Below are 17,513 nucleotides of genomic sequence, written 5' to 3' on the forward strand. Positions count from 1 at the left end.
CCCAATAAAGAATTACATAAGCAGTAATTTAGTTTTATTGTTTATTTCTTTACAGTATATAACTCTCAATACTTAATATTACAGATTTTGGGGTCTGTAAGAAATGCTGTGTTCTTAAACATAACTGGCATAAATCCTGTAAGAAAATCAGAGGAGTGTTTTTTTTTCTTAAGTCAATGGTAAGCTTGACTTACCAAACACCCAAGAAAGTGTAACGATACTTACCAAGTACCTGAGCTCTTTTAATGGTTTTTGAAATTTCCTTCTGCTTCTTGTTACACAAGCCTAAAGAAAAAACATTTTTAGGCTCCTGACTTGAACAGTAACTCAGTAATAAGTAAAGGGGCTAAATCATTTAGTTGCAAATCCTTCTAGTTTTGTCAGTCTTCCTATAAAAATTCATGTGTGCCTATATACACTGCTAAAATACAGAAAAGAATCAGGTAACAATTGAATTTCAAGTCTGCTCATGAAGATGAAGGCTTCAAAAATGTGTATTATCAGTAGTAATGACTTGCGCAACCAGATCTAATAAAATCTGACCTCAGCTCTAAAAGACCTTACCGTGAAAGAGTAAATAGGATTTAATTTCACCTACCTGTTATATGCCTGCCATAAATGCGGCCAGTGTACGGAGATACAAACTGGGACAGAAGCTATTAAAAAAGAGGAATATCAGTTTGTGTTATTTGTAGTTCAGAGGAACTTCAGCATATTTGATTCCTCGCATTATATTTTTAGTATTTGGGACTGTTTCTTACAGAGCTTAGTTTTCCCAGACAGGGGAACAAGGACAGCTTGGACGCCCATAGCATTCTGCATGCCACAGTGAGGCAGAATTTGTATAACAAAGTGCTCCTTTTCAAGGACACCACATCCCATATATGTACATACAGGCCCAGGGGGCTGGAGAGGTTCCATTGCACGACTTCACCCTTTCCTGTGAACTTCCTCACCCAGTTAGCCTTGGGCTGCTGCCTCCCACCCTTTGAGCACAAGCCAGTTACCTTTGTTATATCTAAGCACACATTCTCAAAGCACTCACCTGAACGTTCTTGTAGTCCACCTTTATCCCACATAAGACACACTTCTTAGGAGGCTCTTTATAGGGATTCTCCATTTCTACGGGCTGTAAATAGACAAGTATTAACAGGCCGCAATGTTGCAGGTAGACCAGCTTGCACTTATTTTAATTTATGCCGTACAGAAAAGCAAAAAGCGCCTTAACAACAGCGAGGACATTCAGCACAAGTGACGCTTCTCAAGCATTGCTATGCACGCAGCTGCCTTTACCTACAGTTGTCAAATGCACCGAGCGGTACCGAACAGTCTAAAAAGCCACATTCCACAGAGCTGCACGACCTATCTCAGCTGTCAGCGCGCCCAATCAGTTACAATTACCGTTAAGACGATCAATTATATTCAGACGTGGGGTGCCCCTCCGCGCGCGGCCCTCACCTGCTCGGTGCCGGGCAGCGGCTGCTGCTGCAGGAGGCGGCGGGGCGCTGCCCCCCACGGTGCTGCGGGACAGAGACCGGGTCGTGAGCAGCGCAAAGGCCGAGGCCGAGGCCGAGGCCGAGGCCGAGGCCGGGCTCCCCGCGGCGCCCCCCGGGCCCTCCTCCTCCTCCTCCTCCCCCCCCCTCACCCTGCGCCCAGCTCCGCCGCGCCGCAGCAGCCGCCACCCCCAGCGCCGCCATCTTGTGTCCCACAACCGCCGCTGCTACGTCACTTCCTGCCCGCCGCGGCTCCCGCCCGAATCGCTCTGGCCAATGGAAGCGTGGCCTGCCCCGGCTGGGAGAGGCGATTGGTCGCTGTCGCATCACGTGGTCATATTTCCCTCGCCGCGCCCCCGGAAGTGGCGGCAGATGGGCGTGGTGTGCGCTGCGCGGCGCTGCTCGCGGGGCTGCCGGCCGGGCCCCGCCGATGGCCGAGCCGCCGCTCGCCGTGCGGAGGAGGAGCCGCCTCGGCGCCGCTCGCAAACGGAGCCGGCCCCCGGCGGGGCCCAGCGCCGCCTGCTCGCCGCTGCCTGTCAAGAGAGCGAGCATCGGGGGCGAGGGGACCGCAGCACAGAGCCCGGTACGGGAACGGGAACGGGGCGCGGCGGCGGTGTGCAGGGGGCGTGTTGTGCCGCGTTGTCACCGCGCGGTGCTAACGCCTGCCGGTCCCTTTCCCCAGCAGTGCGATGACAGCGAGGAGGACATGTTCGGGGACTACAGCGGCTTCGGTGAGGATGACTCGCTGCTGGCCCAAGCTCTCGCCGCGGAGCCCGCGCGCCCGCAGGATGCCGAGGCAGCTGCAGGGGTCGAGCCCGAGAGTCTTCGGTCGGGAACCGACCAGAGAGAGCACGAGAATGATTCCGCTTCAGAAACGGGGGGCACACGTGCAGGGGATACGGAGCGGGGCGTCCAAACGCCTGCGAGTGACCCGCCGGGTGCCAGCGAGGAGCTGGCTGATTCTCTTTTCGATGAACTGCCTTCATCGCAACTCTTGTATTTCGCAGAAATGTGCCAGCCTTCTGCTGGTTCTGAGACACCTGCAGGCACAGAGAAGGAGGACGTGAGCAAGAGCTCCTCCTCAGACAAAATCAGGAGCGCATCATCTCCTTGTCCTGGCTCTGAGCACAAGAACAGAAGCACAGGATTTTCTAGTGATTTAAAGTCTGATTCCTGTAAAAATACAAGCCTTAAAGATCATCTGAAAAATGCTTTGACTGAAAATGCCAAAGCTCAGACTGTGAAGGTCTCAAAAACCAAGCAGCTTAAAGAAGCTATTTTATCTGAAGAGATTTGTGTAGCTAGGAAAGCTATCGGATCATCGTCTGTCGATATAGGCCCTTTTTATGGATTACCCAGTAAAGTTAAAGATCTCCTCCGGCAGCTTCGGGGCATCGAAACACTTTATGGTAATAGAACAAATGGTTTCTTCAAAACCAACATGTGTACTGTGAGTGAAATGTTTCCCGATCTCATTCCTTATGGCATACAATTATTTCTTTAGGCCTCTCTTTCTGTCTGTTCCTGGCACAGATATTTAAGTTACAATATTTTCAGGTGTACCAGTAAGATGGTTTAATACCACCCGCTGCGTGGGAAAAGCCTAAGTGATGTTATCTCTCCAGAGGCATAAAGATAAGGAAGTTAAGGCAGTAGCTAGACCATTTCAGAAGGAGGTTCTTGGTCATTAGGTAAGAGGAGGTTGATGTGGCTTATGGAAATACTTTCTGTGAGAGATTTGAGAAGATGAGGGATTTGCAGGCTGGATCTCTGAAAGTTTGTCACATTTCAGTGACGTTCTCAAGTGCAAAATTAGTGTTTTTTTATAGAGCGTAGGCAAAGAGCCGTAGGGGATCAATATCCCCTTAACAGTTGGCAATGATTCTTTTTTAATTTTGCAGAATGGCAGCACGATTGCTTAACGTTAGAATGTCTACAGCAGAGGAAGAATTTGATATACTCGTTGCCAACCAGTGGTGGAAAAACGCTTGTTGCTGAAATTTTAATTCTCCAAGAATTACTCTGCATGCAGAAGGATGTTCTGATGATCCTGCCATATGTTGCCATTGTCCAAGAAAAGGTCTGGAAACAGTGTTCTTGGTATTGTTTGTCTTGTGCAATGCGCCTTGTTAACGTGGCTAACTTTAATAATAATTTAATAATAATGGTTGGAAAATGTGTTGTGCGTGAACGCCTCTACAGAAATGACTGGCTTCTCTTTTAAGTGCTGCTCTGAGACGGTTATTTTCTGATAAAACACATTGTGGTTATCACTTCCAGATGCTGAGTGATACGGTAAGAAATGTGCTGATTCTTTAAGTAACAGTGTGCTACTGTGTTGCCTGATTTATTTATTTTTTTTGGTCTTCTATCAGTGTTTTCTGCTGTCTACCCTGCCAGAGAAATCACTTTGTAATAAAAACAGATCTAAAGAAACCAAGTTAGAGAATGGTTTTAACTCAAGCTTGATCAAATTTGCAGACAGTTTAAGTTTTCAGCTTTCAAGGGAAAGTTCTTATAGCTAATATTTTCATTTCCTTAAACAGTTCATTTGGATGTGGGTAGGTTAAATGCACACTGAATTCTTGAAACAGGTCTAAGTTTCAAACTGAGTGTGAGTTTGTTTTCTAACTGACATTGTTGTTTGTGTTTTGTTTTGTTTTTTAATAGGTTTGGGGTTTATCAAGCTTTGGGATAGAATTAGGTTTCCTGGTTGAAGAATACGCAGGAAGTAAAGGACGATTTCCACCCATCAAGAGAAGATGTAAAAAGTCCCTTTATATTGCTACAATAGAAAAAGGGCATATGCTAGTGAATTCCTTGATTGAAACAGATCGAATCGGTGACCTTGGTCTTGTTGTGGTGGATGAGGTAGGTTACAAGATTTGGCTTAATTAGCAAGGAGCGTTGTTTGAATTGATTGGTTTAGTTTTAAGTGCCTATTGTGTCATAAGTTGTGTCACTTTGTTACTGCATGGGTACTTAGGAAAGTTGAACTGTAACCAAGGCCTGTTGTGCTGAATGTTACTTTTCATTAACAGAAGCATTTGTTGCTACATCAGAGCAATAGACCACGCTCATGACCTACGGCATTAGTGGTTGACTGTGAAATTAACTTTTTCTCAGCGTGGTTCTATGCAATAACAGAACAGAGAGGGGAAGAAAAAGCCATTTTGAGTTGTTTGCTTTATGTTTTACCCTTTTTTGTGTTCTTTGTAGAAAATCTTGCGGCACACTAATCCTCATCCCTTTTTGCTTTCCTTTCTGTCTGCAGTTGCATATGCTTGGTGAGGGAAGTCGTGGGGCAACACTGGAAATGACTCTTGCAAAAATACTCTACACAAGTAGTAAGTCATGTCTGCAGTCAGCGTCACTAAAATGTTGTTGTGCTGTCATCTCTAGGGTCAAGTCTTGGCTTTGTTTTCTAGTTGGTCTTGGCTGCTTTTGAAAAATGTGGCGTGTCCACGCTTTAACATTGTTGACTGGTTTGAATAATAGAGATGCCTTACCCTGTAGTGATGGGCTGAGTGTTCTTGAAACTTTTTTGATACTTCTCTGAGAAATCCTGAGTTTTGTCAAATGTCTCCATTTCTTCGTAGGAGCCCCTTAGCCATTGCAATTAAATGCCTCTATAGAGAAGGATTCCTTTTTTATGTTTACTTCTCAGGTAATATTTCTTAGCTATAACCCTATGAAACCTGCCACTTTGGCATTTAAAAACAAATACTAACAATAAATAAGCAGGCTTGTGAGTTAAATATTGAGTAGAAGTGTTTAAAATTGTGAGCACAGTAATGAACTCATCTCAACTTCTGTTTTACAGAAAGCACACACATTGTTGGAATGAGTGCGACTTTAAATAATGTTGGAGACCTCCAAAAGTTCCTGCGAGCGGAGTACTACACTAAAAATTTTAGACCGGTCAGTACATGAGATACTGTGAAGTAGTGTATGTTTTTAGCTTTAAAATGGTGGCAGTTCTGTGTCCTCAAAAATCAAGTAATACACCTGCTAATGCTTGTACTTGTCCTAACAGAAAACCTTTTTGTTTTTCTGTTTTGCAATATGCTTAGTGTATTGTATATACAAATGTAAGTACCTTTATAAAGTTGTGACAAAAAAATTCTCATTTTAAGCCAACTTCTAAAATAGAGGGTTAAATCATTGCAGTTCCCTTGATATGCGTGCAGTCTGGTGTGTGTGAGTGCTGATGCTGAGAACTGTTTATGACTACATGTGATACATGTCATATTCATAGCTATAATTAGATACTTATTTTGTCAGGGCAGGTAATTAAAACTATTTATTTCAAAAAATCTTTGTGGGGTGGAGTGCACACTTTATGCGTGCAAGTATTTGGTGTATGAATTGTGATGCTTATGAAAAAACACATCAGCTGCACATCAGCAATAGCTTAATCTTTAGAGATGGTTTGATAATTCAATGTTTCTGGCTTAAATCTACCTAGGTAGAATTAAAGGAATACATAAAGATCAGAGACACAATTTATGAAGTAGACAGCAAAGCAGAAAATGGCTTTACTTTTTCACGTCTCCTGAATTTCAAGGTAAAATCTCAGTTCCTTAGAACTATGGTTAGAAAAAATGTTTATTGACTTGTTTACAGTGCTTTCATAAAAGAAACTACGAATGAACTATCACATCAGAGCAATGCCTATTACAAAGAAAATGGTAGGCTTGTGGGAGGAAGAAGTCCTTTAAAATGCTTAACCCTATTTTAGCTGTTTGTTTTTTTTACTGCTCTTAAGGTAGATGGTAGGGGTTTCTTCAGTATTTTCACATGTGAGGAGCAATAGACTTGAGAATTCCAGATCAATAAATGTTGTAGATTTTCTCAGCAGCGTAACACTTTTAAATAAGTAAAAGCTATGTATAAGCTTATTACTGCCTTACGGGGATTCATTCTAACCTTAAGAGTGGTAGGTGAGGGTAAACTGCCACTAGCACAAGCAGTGTGGTTAATGTCAATAAAAGTTGTGGTATTAAGGAGAAAAATGATGAGCATTTGATTCTTGCATTGCTGTATCCCCCCCAGTTCAAGCTGGATCTTTTGATATACTGTAAATTAACAAACTGGGAGAACTTAATCCTACAGAATCTTGCATTTAACTCCCCTTAAAGCAAATGGAAATATCCTAGTGAAGGCAAGGAGATACTGAGTAGTTGCTGAATTTAGGACTTGAATTCTAAGTTAAACAGATTGACATATGTTTATTTTTTAATGATAGTATTCTAGTAATCTGAAGAAAGCAGATCCTGACCACATCATTGCACTGGTCACTGAAGTTATTCCAAAATATTCCTGCCTGATCTTTTGTCCGACCAAAAAGAACTGTGAAAATGTGGCTTCAATGGTGTGCAAGTACCTGAACAAGTACGTTCCTCTTTCTTTTTTTTTTTTATTATATGTGGGATAATTCACCAGAACTTGGGATTTATCTTCACTAGTATGAAAGTGTCTTTCCCTGGTGATGGCAAGTAAATACTTAAGTGAATATAGAATCATGTTAAGTTAGTAACTGGGTAAATGATAGGGAACTAATCATTACTGAACTAATGTTGTAAAGGAACAATTTTTCAACAAATTATTTGATCAAGGAATAAATAGAGGACAAATAATTAAAAAGAAAAGCATACTGAAACCATCTAACCTTTGTCCTAATGGCAGTGGTCTTATCTGCAAGCTGCTTAGCAAACACCAGTGAAATCTCCAACCTTGACTAGCTACAGGAATACATAAGGAACAGAATTACAGTAAACCTGCCTGCCTTAATAACTTAAGTGGTTATTGATTGATCAAAGTCTACTATATATATATATATGTAAATAATGCTTTTCTTTCTCAAAGAGAATTTAGATCTCACAGGGAGAAAGAGAAACAAGACCTCATTAAAGACCTAAAGAACATTGGGAATGGAAGTATCTGTCCTGTTTTGAAGCAGACAATACCTTTTGGTGTTGCCTATCACCATAGTGGACTTACAAATGATGAAAGAAAGAGCATAGAGGAAGCATATTCTAGAGGTGTCCTGTGTCTTCTTGCTTGCACGGCTACATTAGCTGCTGGAGTCAACTTGCCAGCTAGAAGGTTAGTCACCCCAAAACATTACTCGTTTTCATTAATTCTTGTTTAAAAATATATATATATAAAGTTTGATATATCACTGCTGCGTGAAGTATGTTCGAGGTATTATCAGGAAACTTCAGGAGGAACTAATTCCATATGTTCAGCTCAAGACATAAGTGAAAAATTTGTATTTCTAGTTAGGAGATATGAATTGATAGCAAGTCCCTTAGAATGCATAGTTGAAGAACACTTTCCTGAACAGATGAAGTACTGAGAAATTTCTTCAGTAAACAGTAACTTTACCCAGAAGAGTAACCAAGTCATAGCACTCCTTAAATGCTTTCCTAAGAACAATGTTTAAATCCTAAAGTCTTTCCTAAGGGGATAACTGTTAAATGTTTTACCATTTGTGTGCATGTATATTTGAATAACACATCTGAGGGAGGAGAACCTAATGTTCATACAGAGAACTGTGGTTTGTTTTCAGCATTGCTGACTCTAGGGTGTTGCACAGGTTTTCATAGGGGTTACTTTCCATCTCAGTGGTTTTCAGTCTTCCTCTCAAACCTTGCACTAGATACAAAGGCTCTGCAGCAAGTAACTGAAATGAGTTATGGTTCCAACTTCAAGTTGTTAGACATTGTTCATTTGCACGTGCACTGAAACAATCACACTTAATTTTGCTTAGCTTAGCTGCTAAGAATGAAACATATCCAGAGAATGTATTTGTAAGATACTGATTTCAGCTTTAGTAATTTAAATAAGAAGTATGACTTATCAAGGTGGTTTTTGGTTTTGTTTTAATACAGGGTTATTTTGAGAGCCCCTTATGTTGCTAGTGATTTCCTGAAGAAGAACCAATACCAACAAATGATTGGCAGAGCTGGTCGAGCTGGTATTGACAATGCTGGTGAAAGTATTCTCATAGTGCAGGAAAAAGACAAGCATTTGGTAACTTTAACAAAGCTGGTGGTGATTTAAGTCCTTGGATTAAGCTGGTGGGATAAACAGGTGGAGCTGCACTCTTCAGCCTAATTTCTGTGGACTAACTGTTCTAAGTGTTTGACTTATGTAATGATAACTTTCAATTGCCTGGGTCCATACATGGTTTGTTTTCAGGCATTAGCTGAAATGTTAGATGTCTACAGTTACTTTCTTTATAAGCAGAATCGTGAGTATCAGTGCTTGAAAAGGATGGTTTATAACTATTGCATGAATATTTCTTATCTACTAATATATCTCTCGGGACTTTTTTAGGTTCAAGATTTAGTTACCAGTCCTTTGGAGAACTGTTACAGCAATCTTCTACCGGAGTTCACCAAGGGAATGCAGAACCTGTTGTTATCTTTGGTTGGATTGAAGGTATCAGTGAACTCTTCTGAGCAGTTTAAATTCTTGGGGAATGTGATTAAACACAATATCTGATTATACAGGAAACCAGATATTTTCAACAGTTAAACTTAACAGAATTTCAGCACAGCTTCTCTTCAGACGACAGGCATTAAAGCTGGGATTAGTATTTTATTTTTTTTTTTAGCCTAAGTTAAAAAAAAAAATCGTGATGCAAAGTGACATTTGCCCAATGTGGACAAGGCCAAAATTAAAGGATTTTTTGTAATACTTCATTTCTGGTACTAGATTCTAAAAAAAGAAATTGGCAGCAGTGAAAACAAATGAATATAGTGGGGTATATAGAATAATAAACAGCTGAATGTAAGGTCCTGTCAGATCAGCGATAGACTGTCTCTCTTATTTGTCATATAGTTGCATACAAACATTTTATTAATATGATAACTAGATGTCCCTTAGTGAGTAAATTGTTCTGAATAGCTTATGTTTTGTGCCACATAATGACACGTTTACACATGCTAATAGCTTGCAAAATTTATACAGATTGCAGTTACCCAAGAGGAAGTATATGATTTTTTGTGCCATACATTGCTGGGTGTTCAGCAGCAGCTGCTGTCTAAGGAGAAGAGCCTCTCAGAGCTGGTTAAAGATGGGCTAGAAAGCCTAATAGAAAAAGGACTCCTAAGAGTAAAAATAATGGAGAAGGACCAAAATTCCAAAATAACATTAGCAATCACACGGTTGGGTAAAGCTGCATATAAAGGTAAGATGTCTTCTATCTTTCATCAAACTTGTAATCTCAGACTTATCTGCATTTAATATAGCATCCTGTCTTCTCTTTGAAAAGGCAGTGAAAAAAAAATGCTCTTACCATGCTAGCTCAGTTACTACATAATGTAGTGGACTGAAAATGGGTATTAGCAAGTGTTATGTGTCTGAATTTTACACGATTGAATTCCAACAACATCCTTCACAGGGAGAATCGAACCAGAACTGTATCAAAATTAATGGTTTAATTTTATTTAGTGTTTGGAATAAAAATGATTGCCTTTCTCATTTTATAATTAATTCTTACAAGTAGATATTGTGAGGCATGTTAATTATTTTTTTTTTTTTTAGCCTAGAAGGGAATAAGAAGCAAAGGAATTATATGGCTTCTACTTCAAATGTAATGCAAAAATTATACCAGGAAGTTTGGTTTTCCATCTCATAGTGCAAAGATGTAGGGCAAGGAAAACAACTGTAATAGGATGAAACTCATATTTCTTGAATCTACAAGACTTGGGGGAGTTAGTTAAAGCCAAGAGAATTCAAATGTTCTAAGAACATACAAAATGGGCGTATGTGGAAATCAGCGACTTGCTTTCCTCAGTTCCACTTCATGAATAATGATAAATGACAACAAATATTTAGTCTACTTTTTTTTTTTTTTTTTTTAAATTTAGATGGTGGAAAGCAATTTATTTATTGTTTTGTTTTTTTTTTTTTTTTAAACAAAGAAGTGACTCTGAGTGAAACCCTATTGTGCTTTACTCTGTATGCCTGCCTGCAATTGCCATACATTGTGTGCTTATTCTAGGGTCTATAGACTTGTCGTACTGCAATCTTCTTTACAAAGAATTGAAGAAAGGTTTGGAAGGGCTGGTTCTTGAGAGCAGTCTTCATCTTCTCTACCTGGCAACTCCATATGATATGGTTTCTAACTGTAGCCCAGATTGGATGATATACTTGAGACAGGTGAGAATTAACTTTCAGACGTGGATCAGGGCATGTATTAATGCAGCATAGTGAATTTTGAAAGTGTCTACACATATAGAACATAATCAGTAGGGTAATGCTTTCAAACGGTAAAAACATTACTGTGTTTTCAGTCACAGTACAGAACTGCTTTCCTTTTTCTCAGAAATGTAATTTACTTTATGAATCACCGTTTTGTCCTTTTTGTGAGAAACAGTATCACGAAACATCTTTTTCTGACATCTCAAATCTGGACTCTAACTTCAATGCTAGCCTTACCATAACCAGAAGGATTAATCTTGAACAGGAATTTCCTATAAACTAGTTATCCTTGTCCTGCAAGGAAAGCGCAGTTAAATGAACTATTTTTACCTTCTGATGCTCTACCATTGCATCCTTAGTTTTGGAAGCAAAATCTGCTAGTGAATGTGAAGACTTAATCCTTATGGTTTCTATATCTGAGTCTACTGCTCAACTCCAGTCATAACTGCAAGGATTATCTCCATGAGCAGTATCTACCTACAAACTACTGTGCTTACATGCGCTGTAAAAATACAGATCTTACTCTAGTCCAGTGTGCTCTGCAAGATCCACCCATAATCCAAATACCTAGTTCCTTGAAGTATACTGTGCTGGGGATATCATTAAAATCTGCATAACTAAGTTTCTTAAGATGTGGTACTCAAGAGTTTTATAGTTAAAGGCAAAAAATTTGCTGTTTTGACTGAAGAGAAGTCTACCTAGTGTTCAATTATATATATGCTGAAAAGCATTGTTTTACTTGAAGTAATAGACATCTGATCTGTGTAACGTGCTGCATAAGGGAACTAAATATCTGTGAATTTGAAATGATATTATTCTGGAGTTTGCAGAGCAGCTGTTAAACCTGGAGAACAGGAAAAAAAATATGCTTTTTTTGTTATGGACATAGTTGTTTCTGAAATATTTGGTGAGGCTGAAACTGATCTTTTGTTTCATAAGCTGTTATTAGCATTTTTAAAAATTTTGGGGCAGACACGAAATTCAGGTGATATTGATGTAGATGACATAACTTGAAAAATTGCCACTGTAAATAAAAGAGTGACTGTTAGTTCTCCAGTGCCTTTAACTTGTTTGTCTTGACTTTTATATAATACAGAAGTAAATATCTGTACAAAAGGAGGAGAGGAACATGATGCTGTCTGCAGTTTATAATGAAGTAATGTATGCATTTAAACATACAGATTCTTTTTATGCATATCTACCTGCAGTTTATCAGCTGAATGCATCTGTGTATGTAGCTTTAAACCAGTGTAGTTAAAGGTGGATAAAGTATTAAAGTTTGTAATTCATGGAGGAAAATGGAAAGCAAATTTACATATCTGCCTGTAGGTGGTATAAATTATAGACAAATTGGATGCAGAATACTTTTTAAAGCTAATTATAGCACTTGTGCCTTGTCTGAAGCTGTTCTGATTTGTAACATTTAACTTCTAATGAGTTGTTACGAAGAAATGATTTTGACTGTAGTCAATCTTTCTTTAGTTCAATCAGCTAAGTGCAGCAGAGCAAACAGTAGCAGATATGGTGGGAGTACCTGAAAGCTTTATTGCAAAAAAGGCTTCTGGTCAAGCCATCAGAAAGGTAGGCTGGATGTTTCTTACACCTAAGACAATAGTGTAGTCTTTTAATTTGACTGTTTAGAAATGTTAGATTACTTTTCTGAAAGTATTTGTTAATTACTAGTGTTCTTTTACACATTAACTTCCTTTTAACCTCATCAGGTTTTCTTCTTCTTTAATGTACTAGGGTTTAGCATAAGTACCCCCTATTTTAGAGATGTGAAGGAACAGAGATGAAAGGACTTGATCCTTAAAGTCCTTATTAGTAGCAAGTCTTGAACTTGATATGGGTACTGAGTTCTAACTTGTTTTATTCCTAGAGTGTGGACAGTGCTTCTGTAAACAGGCTCTACCTGACATTTATCCTATATACCCTATTGAAAGAAACCAACATATGGAGCGTTTCAGAAAAATTTAATCTGTCCCGAGGGTATGTTCAGAATCTCCTTAACTCTGCTGCCTCGTTTGCTTCTTGTGTTCTACATTTCTGTGAGGTAATGTGTTATATATCACAATATTTTCTTTGGTATTCATTTTGCAAAATGTGTAGTTTCCTTCTGTTACGCTAGAATGAAATGCAGGCATTGTATTTCACCTCTCTTGTGCAAAACTGTACATTTCCTGTCAAGAAAAGCATGCTAGTGCAATGACACATGTTTCTGGTATTAACAGTAGATTTTATGGACTGAAAAGGAAAATATAACTACTGTACAGGTCATTCATCGGAGTCATAAAGTGCTGTTGATTGGAGCTGATAAGCGTGCCTCTGAGAGATAAGGCCATCCGGTTGTAGAATGTCATTGTGGGAGAAGAGCTGCCTTGGCTGGTTCTTGTTTTCTTTCTCGTTTGAAATAATGCATTTATCATCCTTCAGAACTCTCCCAGCTTTAGCTGAGGAGTGCTAAATAAAACTTTGCAACTAGCTGGAAGGATAACAAACTAGAGCTTTCCTGCTGTCTAAAAAGGCCAGGTGCATGCTCTAGCAAAGTTCTAACAGTTGTACCTGCAAGTATAGAACTTGGGATCAGTTTCTGCATGTAAGTACTTTTTTCTGTGTTTAAGTTAATTTTTATTTTTCACTGTTCTCGTCTCAGCAGGAACTGGAGGAATTTTGGGTTTACAAAGCCCTGCTGGCAGAACTTACCAAGCACTTGACGTACTGTGTTAAGACAGAACTCATTCCGCTGATGGAGGTAGCAGGGGTTCTAGAGGTAAGGAAACCACATCTTGTACATCTTAAATGTTAACTTTGATGCTCATTGAGGTGTCTCTGGAGGACCAGCTAGTATTTTATTCAAAATTGGCATCATGCCAGATATCCTGGAGGCCAGGGGAAAAATATAGTCCTGGCCCATGCCAGATATAGTCCTGGAGGCCAGGGGAAAAAAGGTCTGACTGTTTGGGTAACGTGAGTGGGAGCCAGTCACGTTTTTCTTCTGGCTGCTACTGCAGCAAGTGTGAAAACTCTGTATTTGCTTAATAGTTTTGAAATGTCTGCTCAAGAGTAGGAAGATGATCACAGAAATATGTCAAGTTCTATTGGAAACTTAAGCTTTTATGTTCACTAAAGCTGCTACATGTATTTTAGATAAGAAACATAACCAGTCTGACCTGAGGACTCCCATTCAAGTAGAAAAATATGTTAGGGCCTCTGTGCGAGGCTGTGAGGCATTACTGGACATCTTTTCAAAAGGCTCTGTCTTTTCTATCCAGCATACTCTAAAAATTAGTTAGTCAGCAAACTACTGAATTTGGAGGCTGTGAATTCTTATGCTGAAAAGTCAAACAATGAAGACCTCAGGCTTGATGCTTCATATATGAAATTGACTGAATTTAATGCAAAGGGGAAAGAAAGGCTTATTCCATAGCTTGAAGTCTGTAAGGGCTTGGACAGCGTGATTCTGCTGAAGTTGTATTGTATAGGTTGTTCTGGGCTTTTATTGTTCTCATCAAGTTACTTCTGTACTGGAATTAAAACTGTACTGACAAATGATGTTTGTAGCAGACAGACTGTAACCTTGAGCAGGCATGATATGCATAGGTTTCTGTGGAGGGAACTGATAAAATCAATGTTTTTCTTACCATAGCGAATGAGAAATTAATGATGATTTTCTTAGACAGTTCCCAAAGAACAGTCTGTAATCTTGCCATGAGATTACTCACTCACAGGGAGTGGTTCTAGACCATCAGTCTACATATAGAGAGAGTATATATCTACAATACTGTTATTACTGTATTGTGTATATATTTACAATACTGTTCATAGCTGCATTGCATCCTGATACCACAATGGGACCAGGCCAAGTAAAGAGATGCAGATCACAGACACTACCATGCTGATCATAGTCATCGAATTCAAGAGAATCTCTCCTGTTCTTGTGAACTCACAGACATGACTTGGCACAAAACTATTAAAAAAAAAATCTGTTGACTGAAAGAAAACACCTTGAACAGGAAAGTATAGTCTTTCCAGGACTTCTGTAGAAGCTCAGAAGACTGTATTGCAAGTTGCAGAAAAATAGGGGCAAGATGTCTCAGACAAAATCAGCTTTTCTTTGATTTTGATCTCCAAAGAGTGCAAGGAGAGTCATTCGTGTCACTGACAGCAAATTCAGAAAACATGACCAAAATGGAGAAAACATGACCAATAGAAACAATGTTGTCCAGGTGCAGAGGAAATGATGGTTTACTCAGAACTGGGTAAGGTTAGCAGGGAGTAAATCCTATGTGCAGGTAGGTACTTTGTGTGTGGGGGGGTGGATTAAGGATCCTTAGTGCCAGTTTTAGTGAGTTTTGGCGTTCATGCAAGATCAATCAAAGGGAACTGGATTTATGTAAAAGATGAAGCATTTGAGGTGGATGCAGAGATTGGGACTCTGAGGGTTCTTATTACCTATTCTAATAACTTAACACTATTTTTCGCTTGCAGGCACGAGCTAATCAGCTTTATAACGCAGGGTACAAAACCTTAGCACACTTAGCAAATGCAAATCCAGAAACTCTAGTGAAGACGATTGAGCATTTGTCGCGGCGTCAAGCCAAGCAAATTGTTTCATCTGCAAAGGTAAGCAAGTAGGTTCAAAGAAACTGCTTCAGGAATTCCACATTTCAGAAGTGGGTGTTTGACACGAGAAGAAAGTGTAGGATTTGGCTGAGCACTTGTGGACATTTGTGATGCCAACATTGATCAGTATTAGTACAGTGAAGTATTTTACTGACCGTATCATTTGTCTAAGATAGTTACAAGAGAGGAGTTAATGAGCAATCACTGGCCCTCAAGCACATGAATGACAGGCAAATAGAAATTTCCTTAAACCAGTTCACTTTTATAAAGGATAGTGGAGAGTTGTCTTCAGCAGGCAAGCAAAAACCAGAAATGTTTTGATAGGTGGTCTGAAACACTAAGTAGTGCAAAATCTTGGTATTAGTACATGAGAAAACATGTTCCTGGAGGCAAAGATTCTGCAGTCTTGTTAGCAGCAGCATTTTTTGATTCATTTTTCAAGACCAGATACAAGCCTGGAAAGCAGTGTTGGTGTTCTACCCTCAAATTATAGCAAAAAATTGTATTCATTTCCTAATGATTTGATTGTTATTTCAGATGCTGCTGACTGAGAAAGCTGAGGCTTTACAAGAAGAAGTAGAACTCCTCTTAAAGGTGCCTACAGATATTCCAGGGACTTCCTGACCAATTCAGTCATTAAAAACAAAATCATGAATTCAAATATTTGAATGTTTTAGCTTTTAGCTTTGTCCCATGTAAATGTACTGTAAATATAATAAATATTTAATGTCTTTTGTATACATCATATTTGTGTGTATTTTGAATTAAAAATATTTTTTGCAAAGTTGTATTCATTTGAAGCTTTTTTTTAAGCACCTCTTCAGCATTAGACCAAAATTTAAAAAAAAAAAAAAAAAAAAAGTGCTATTAAAATCATTCTTAATACATGGTTCCAGAAACACTTGGGGGACTGCACTAAGTAGTGGCATGTACTTGGTCCTAGAACTTAGGTTCATAGATGGCTTAAAAAGCAGAGTAGAAAATGCCTAAGCGTGGTAAAAGATTTGAACAGCCATGTATGAGTGAACTACTCCAAAATTCCTTCAGGTAGGAATCCCTTTGTTCCAGGAGTAGCTAAGGGAGTGAGAAGTAGAGCTGTAGTTTTAATGCAGAAGTGCCAGAGTTGCTCAGGGAATTGTAGCTACTATCTAGTCTAAGCATTTTTTAACAGATTGGAACACCAAATCACTACTCAGCCTCTGCAAATGCCTGAAGAGACAATTTATTAAGGATGCTTCTGCAGAAGCCTTCTAAATAGTTTAAATTTGCTTTAAAGGTTTTTAAACTTCATTGTTGCATATGAAGACCGACTTTTTAAGTCAATCTCAGAAGCCACATAAACAGAAGTAGCTTGAAAAAATGCCTGAAACATGCAGCTGTGACACAGTAACCTCCTTTTCAAAGCTGGTGTGTAGTGTGTGATAATGTTGACGTGTTTCACATGAAGAGTGACTTGAAAACTATGACGGACAGATTGGTTGAGCCATGGTAGCTTTTGTCAATATAAGCTCAAACGTAACCTATGGAGTGCCTTTGTGAAATGAGCCAGCCCTTCCAGCTAAAGGAAACCTGAGGTAAACCTTTGACAAAAAACATTAAATAACTTGGTCTTGTAGTCAGCTCTACCCTAGTGTGCAATTGTGTTGGGATTCCAGAGGTAAATGGGAATGTTTTTAAATCCCAGTGGGGTTTGCAGTAAAGGACTGGTTAAGGTGGAACTCTGCAAAAAGAAAGATGTGAACAAATGATATAAGTGTTTCATTGCTGACTTGGTTGCTGGGTTACAGAAACAATGGTTGGACAGTAACTGGGTAAATACTTTGTGTTAGCCTTTCTTTTGACAGAAACATGCCTCTAACACCAAAATTATGATAGTTTGTAATGGCTTAGGAGCTTTAATAAACAAAAGTGTATGCTTTGAGTATTAAAACAGGCTGAGAACTTCAGCTGCCCTCTTTAGGGGAACATGAGTTATTTCCACAGCTAGATGGGCAGTGCCTGATGCTTGAGGCTCCATGACACATGGTTTTGGGAACACCAGAACACGTTACGTTGGTTCTTACAAAAAGATGTAACTGTCCCCCAGGTGCAGCAGTAATTTTTGCTGTGGCCTGAAGTTATCTAAGCATGTCTCCGCCTGCCTTGCCTTTCTCATTAGGTGAAATGTTAGAGAAATGTTGA

At 39.4% G+C, this 17,513-nt stretch overlaps 2 protein-coding genes across 6 annotated transcripts; one reads left to right on the plus strand and one right to left on the minus strand.

Annotated features, from left to right (window-relative positions):
• Positions 1-27: 27 nt before the first annotated feature.
• MRPS18C (mitochondrial ribosomal protein S18C) lies at positions 28-1,715 on the minus strand. The gene is made up of 6 exons (XM_084286758.1): positions 1,646-1,715; positions 1,459-1,520; positions 1,046-1,129; positions 599-656; positions 226-285; positions 28-136 (listed from the first exon to the last, which is right to left on the minus strand). The coding sequence occupies exons 1-6, from the start codon at positions 1,695-1,697 to the stop codon at positions 66-68; spliced, it is 387 nt and encodes a 128-aa protein (XP_084142884.1). The 5' UTR covers positions 1,698-1,715; the 3' UTR covers positions 28-65.
• Positions 1,716-1,901: 186 nt separating this feature from the next.
• HELQ (helicase, POLQ like) lies at positions 1,902-16,022 on the plus strand. Of its 5 annotated transcripts, none has more exons than XM_084285835.1 (18): positions 1,902-2,076; positions 2,176-2,902; positions 3,395-3,573; positions 4,164-4,364; positions 4,768-4,840; positions 5,317-5,414; positions 5,962-6,060; positions 6,742-6,887; positions 7,362-7,601; positions 8,390-8,531; positions 8,838-8,942; positions 9,474-9,693; positions 10,510-10,667; positions 12,192-12,290; positions 12,589-12,762; positions 13,363-13,479; positions 15,198-15,332; positions 15,870-16,022. In XM_084285835.1, the coding sequence occupies exons 1-18, from the start codon at positions 1,924-1,926 to the stop codon at positions 15,954-15,956; spliced, it is 3,153 nt and encodes a 1,050-aa protein (XP_084141961.1). In that variant the 5' UTR covers positions 1,902-1,923; the 3' UTR covers positions 15,957-16,022. The 5 variants fall into 5 exon arrangements, with proteins under 5 accessions (XP_084141961.1, XP_084141962.1, XP_084141963.1 ...); XM_084285836.1 differs by having other exon boundaries at positions 13,366-13,479; XM_084285837.1 differs by lacking the exon at positions 15,870-16,022 and having other exon boundaries at positions 14,535-15,326.
• The last annotated feature ends 1,491 nt before the right edge of the window (positions 16,023-17,513 follow it).

This window comes from Netta rufina (genome assembly GCF_964035555.1).
Source record: "Netta rufina genome assembly, chromosome: 4".
In the NCBI taxonomy this organism is placed as follows: Eukaryota; Metazoa; Chordata; class Aves; order Anseriformes; family Anatidae; genus Netta; species Netta rufina.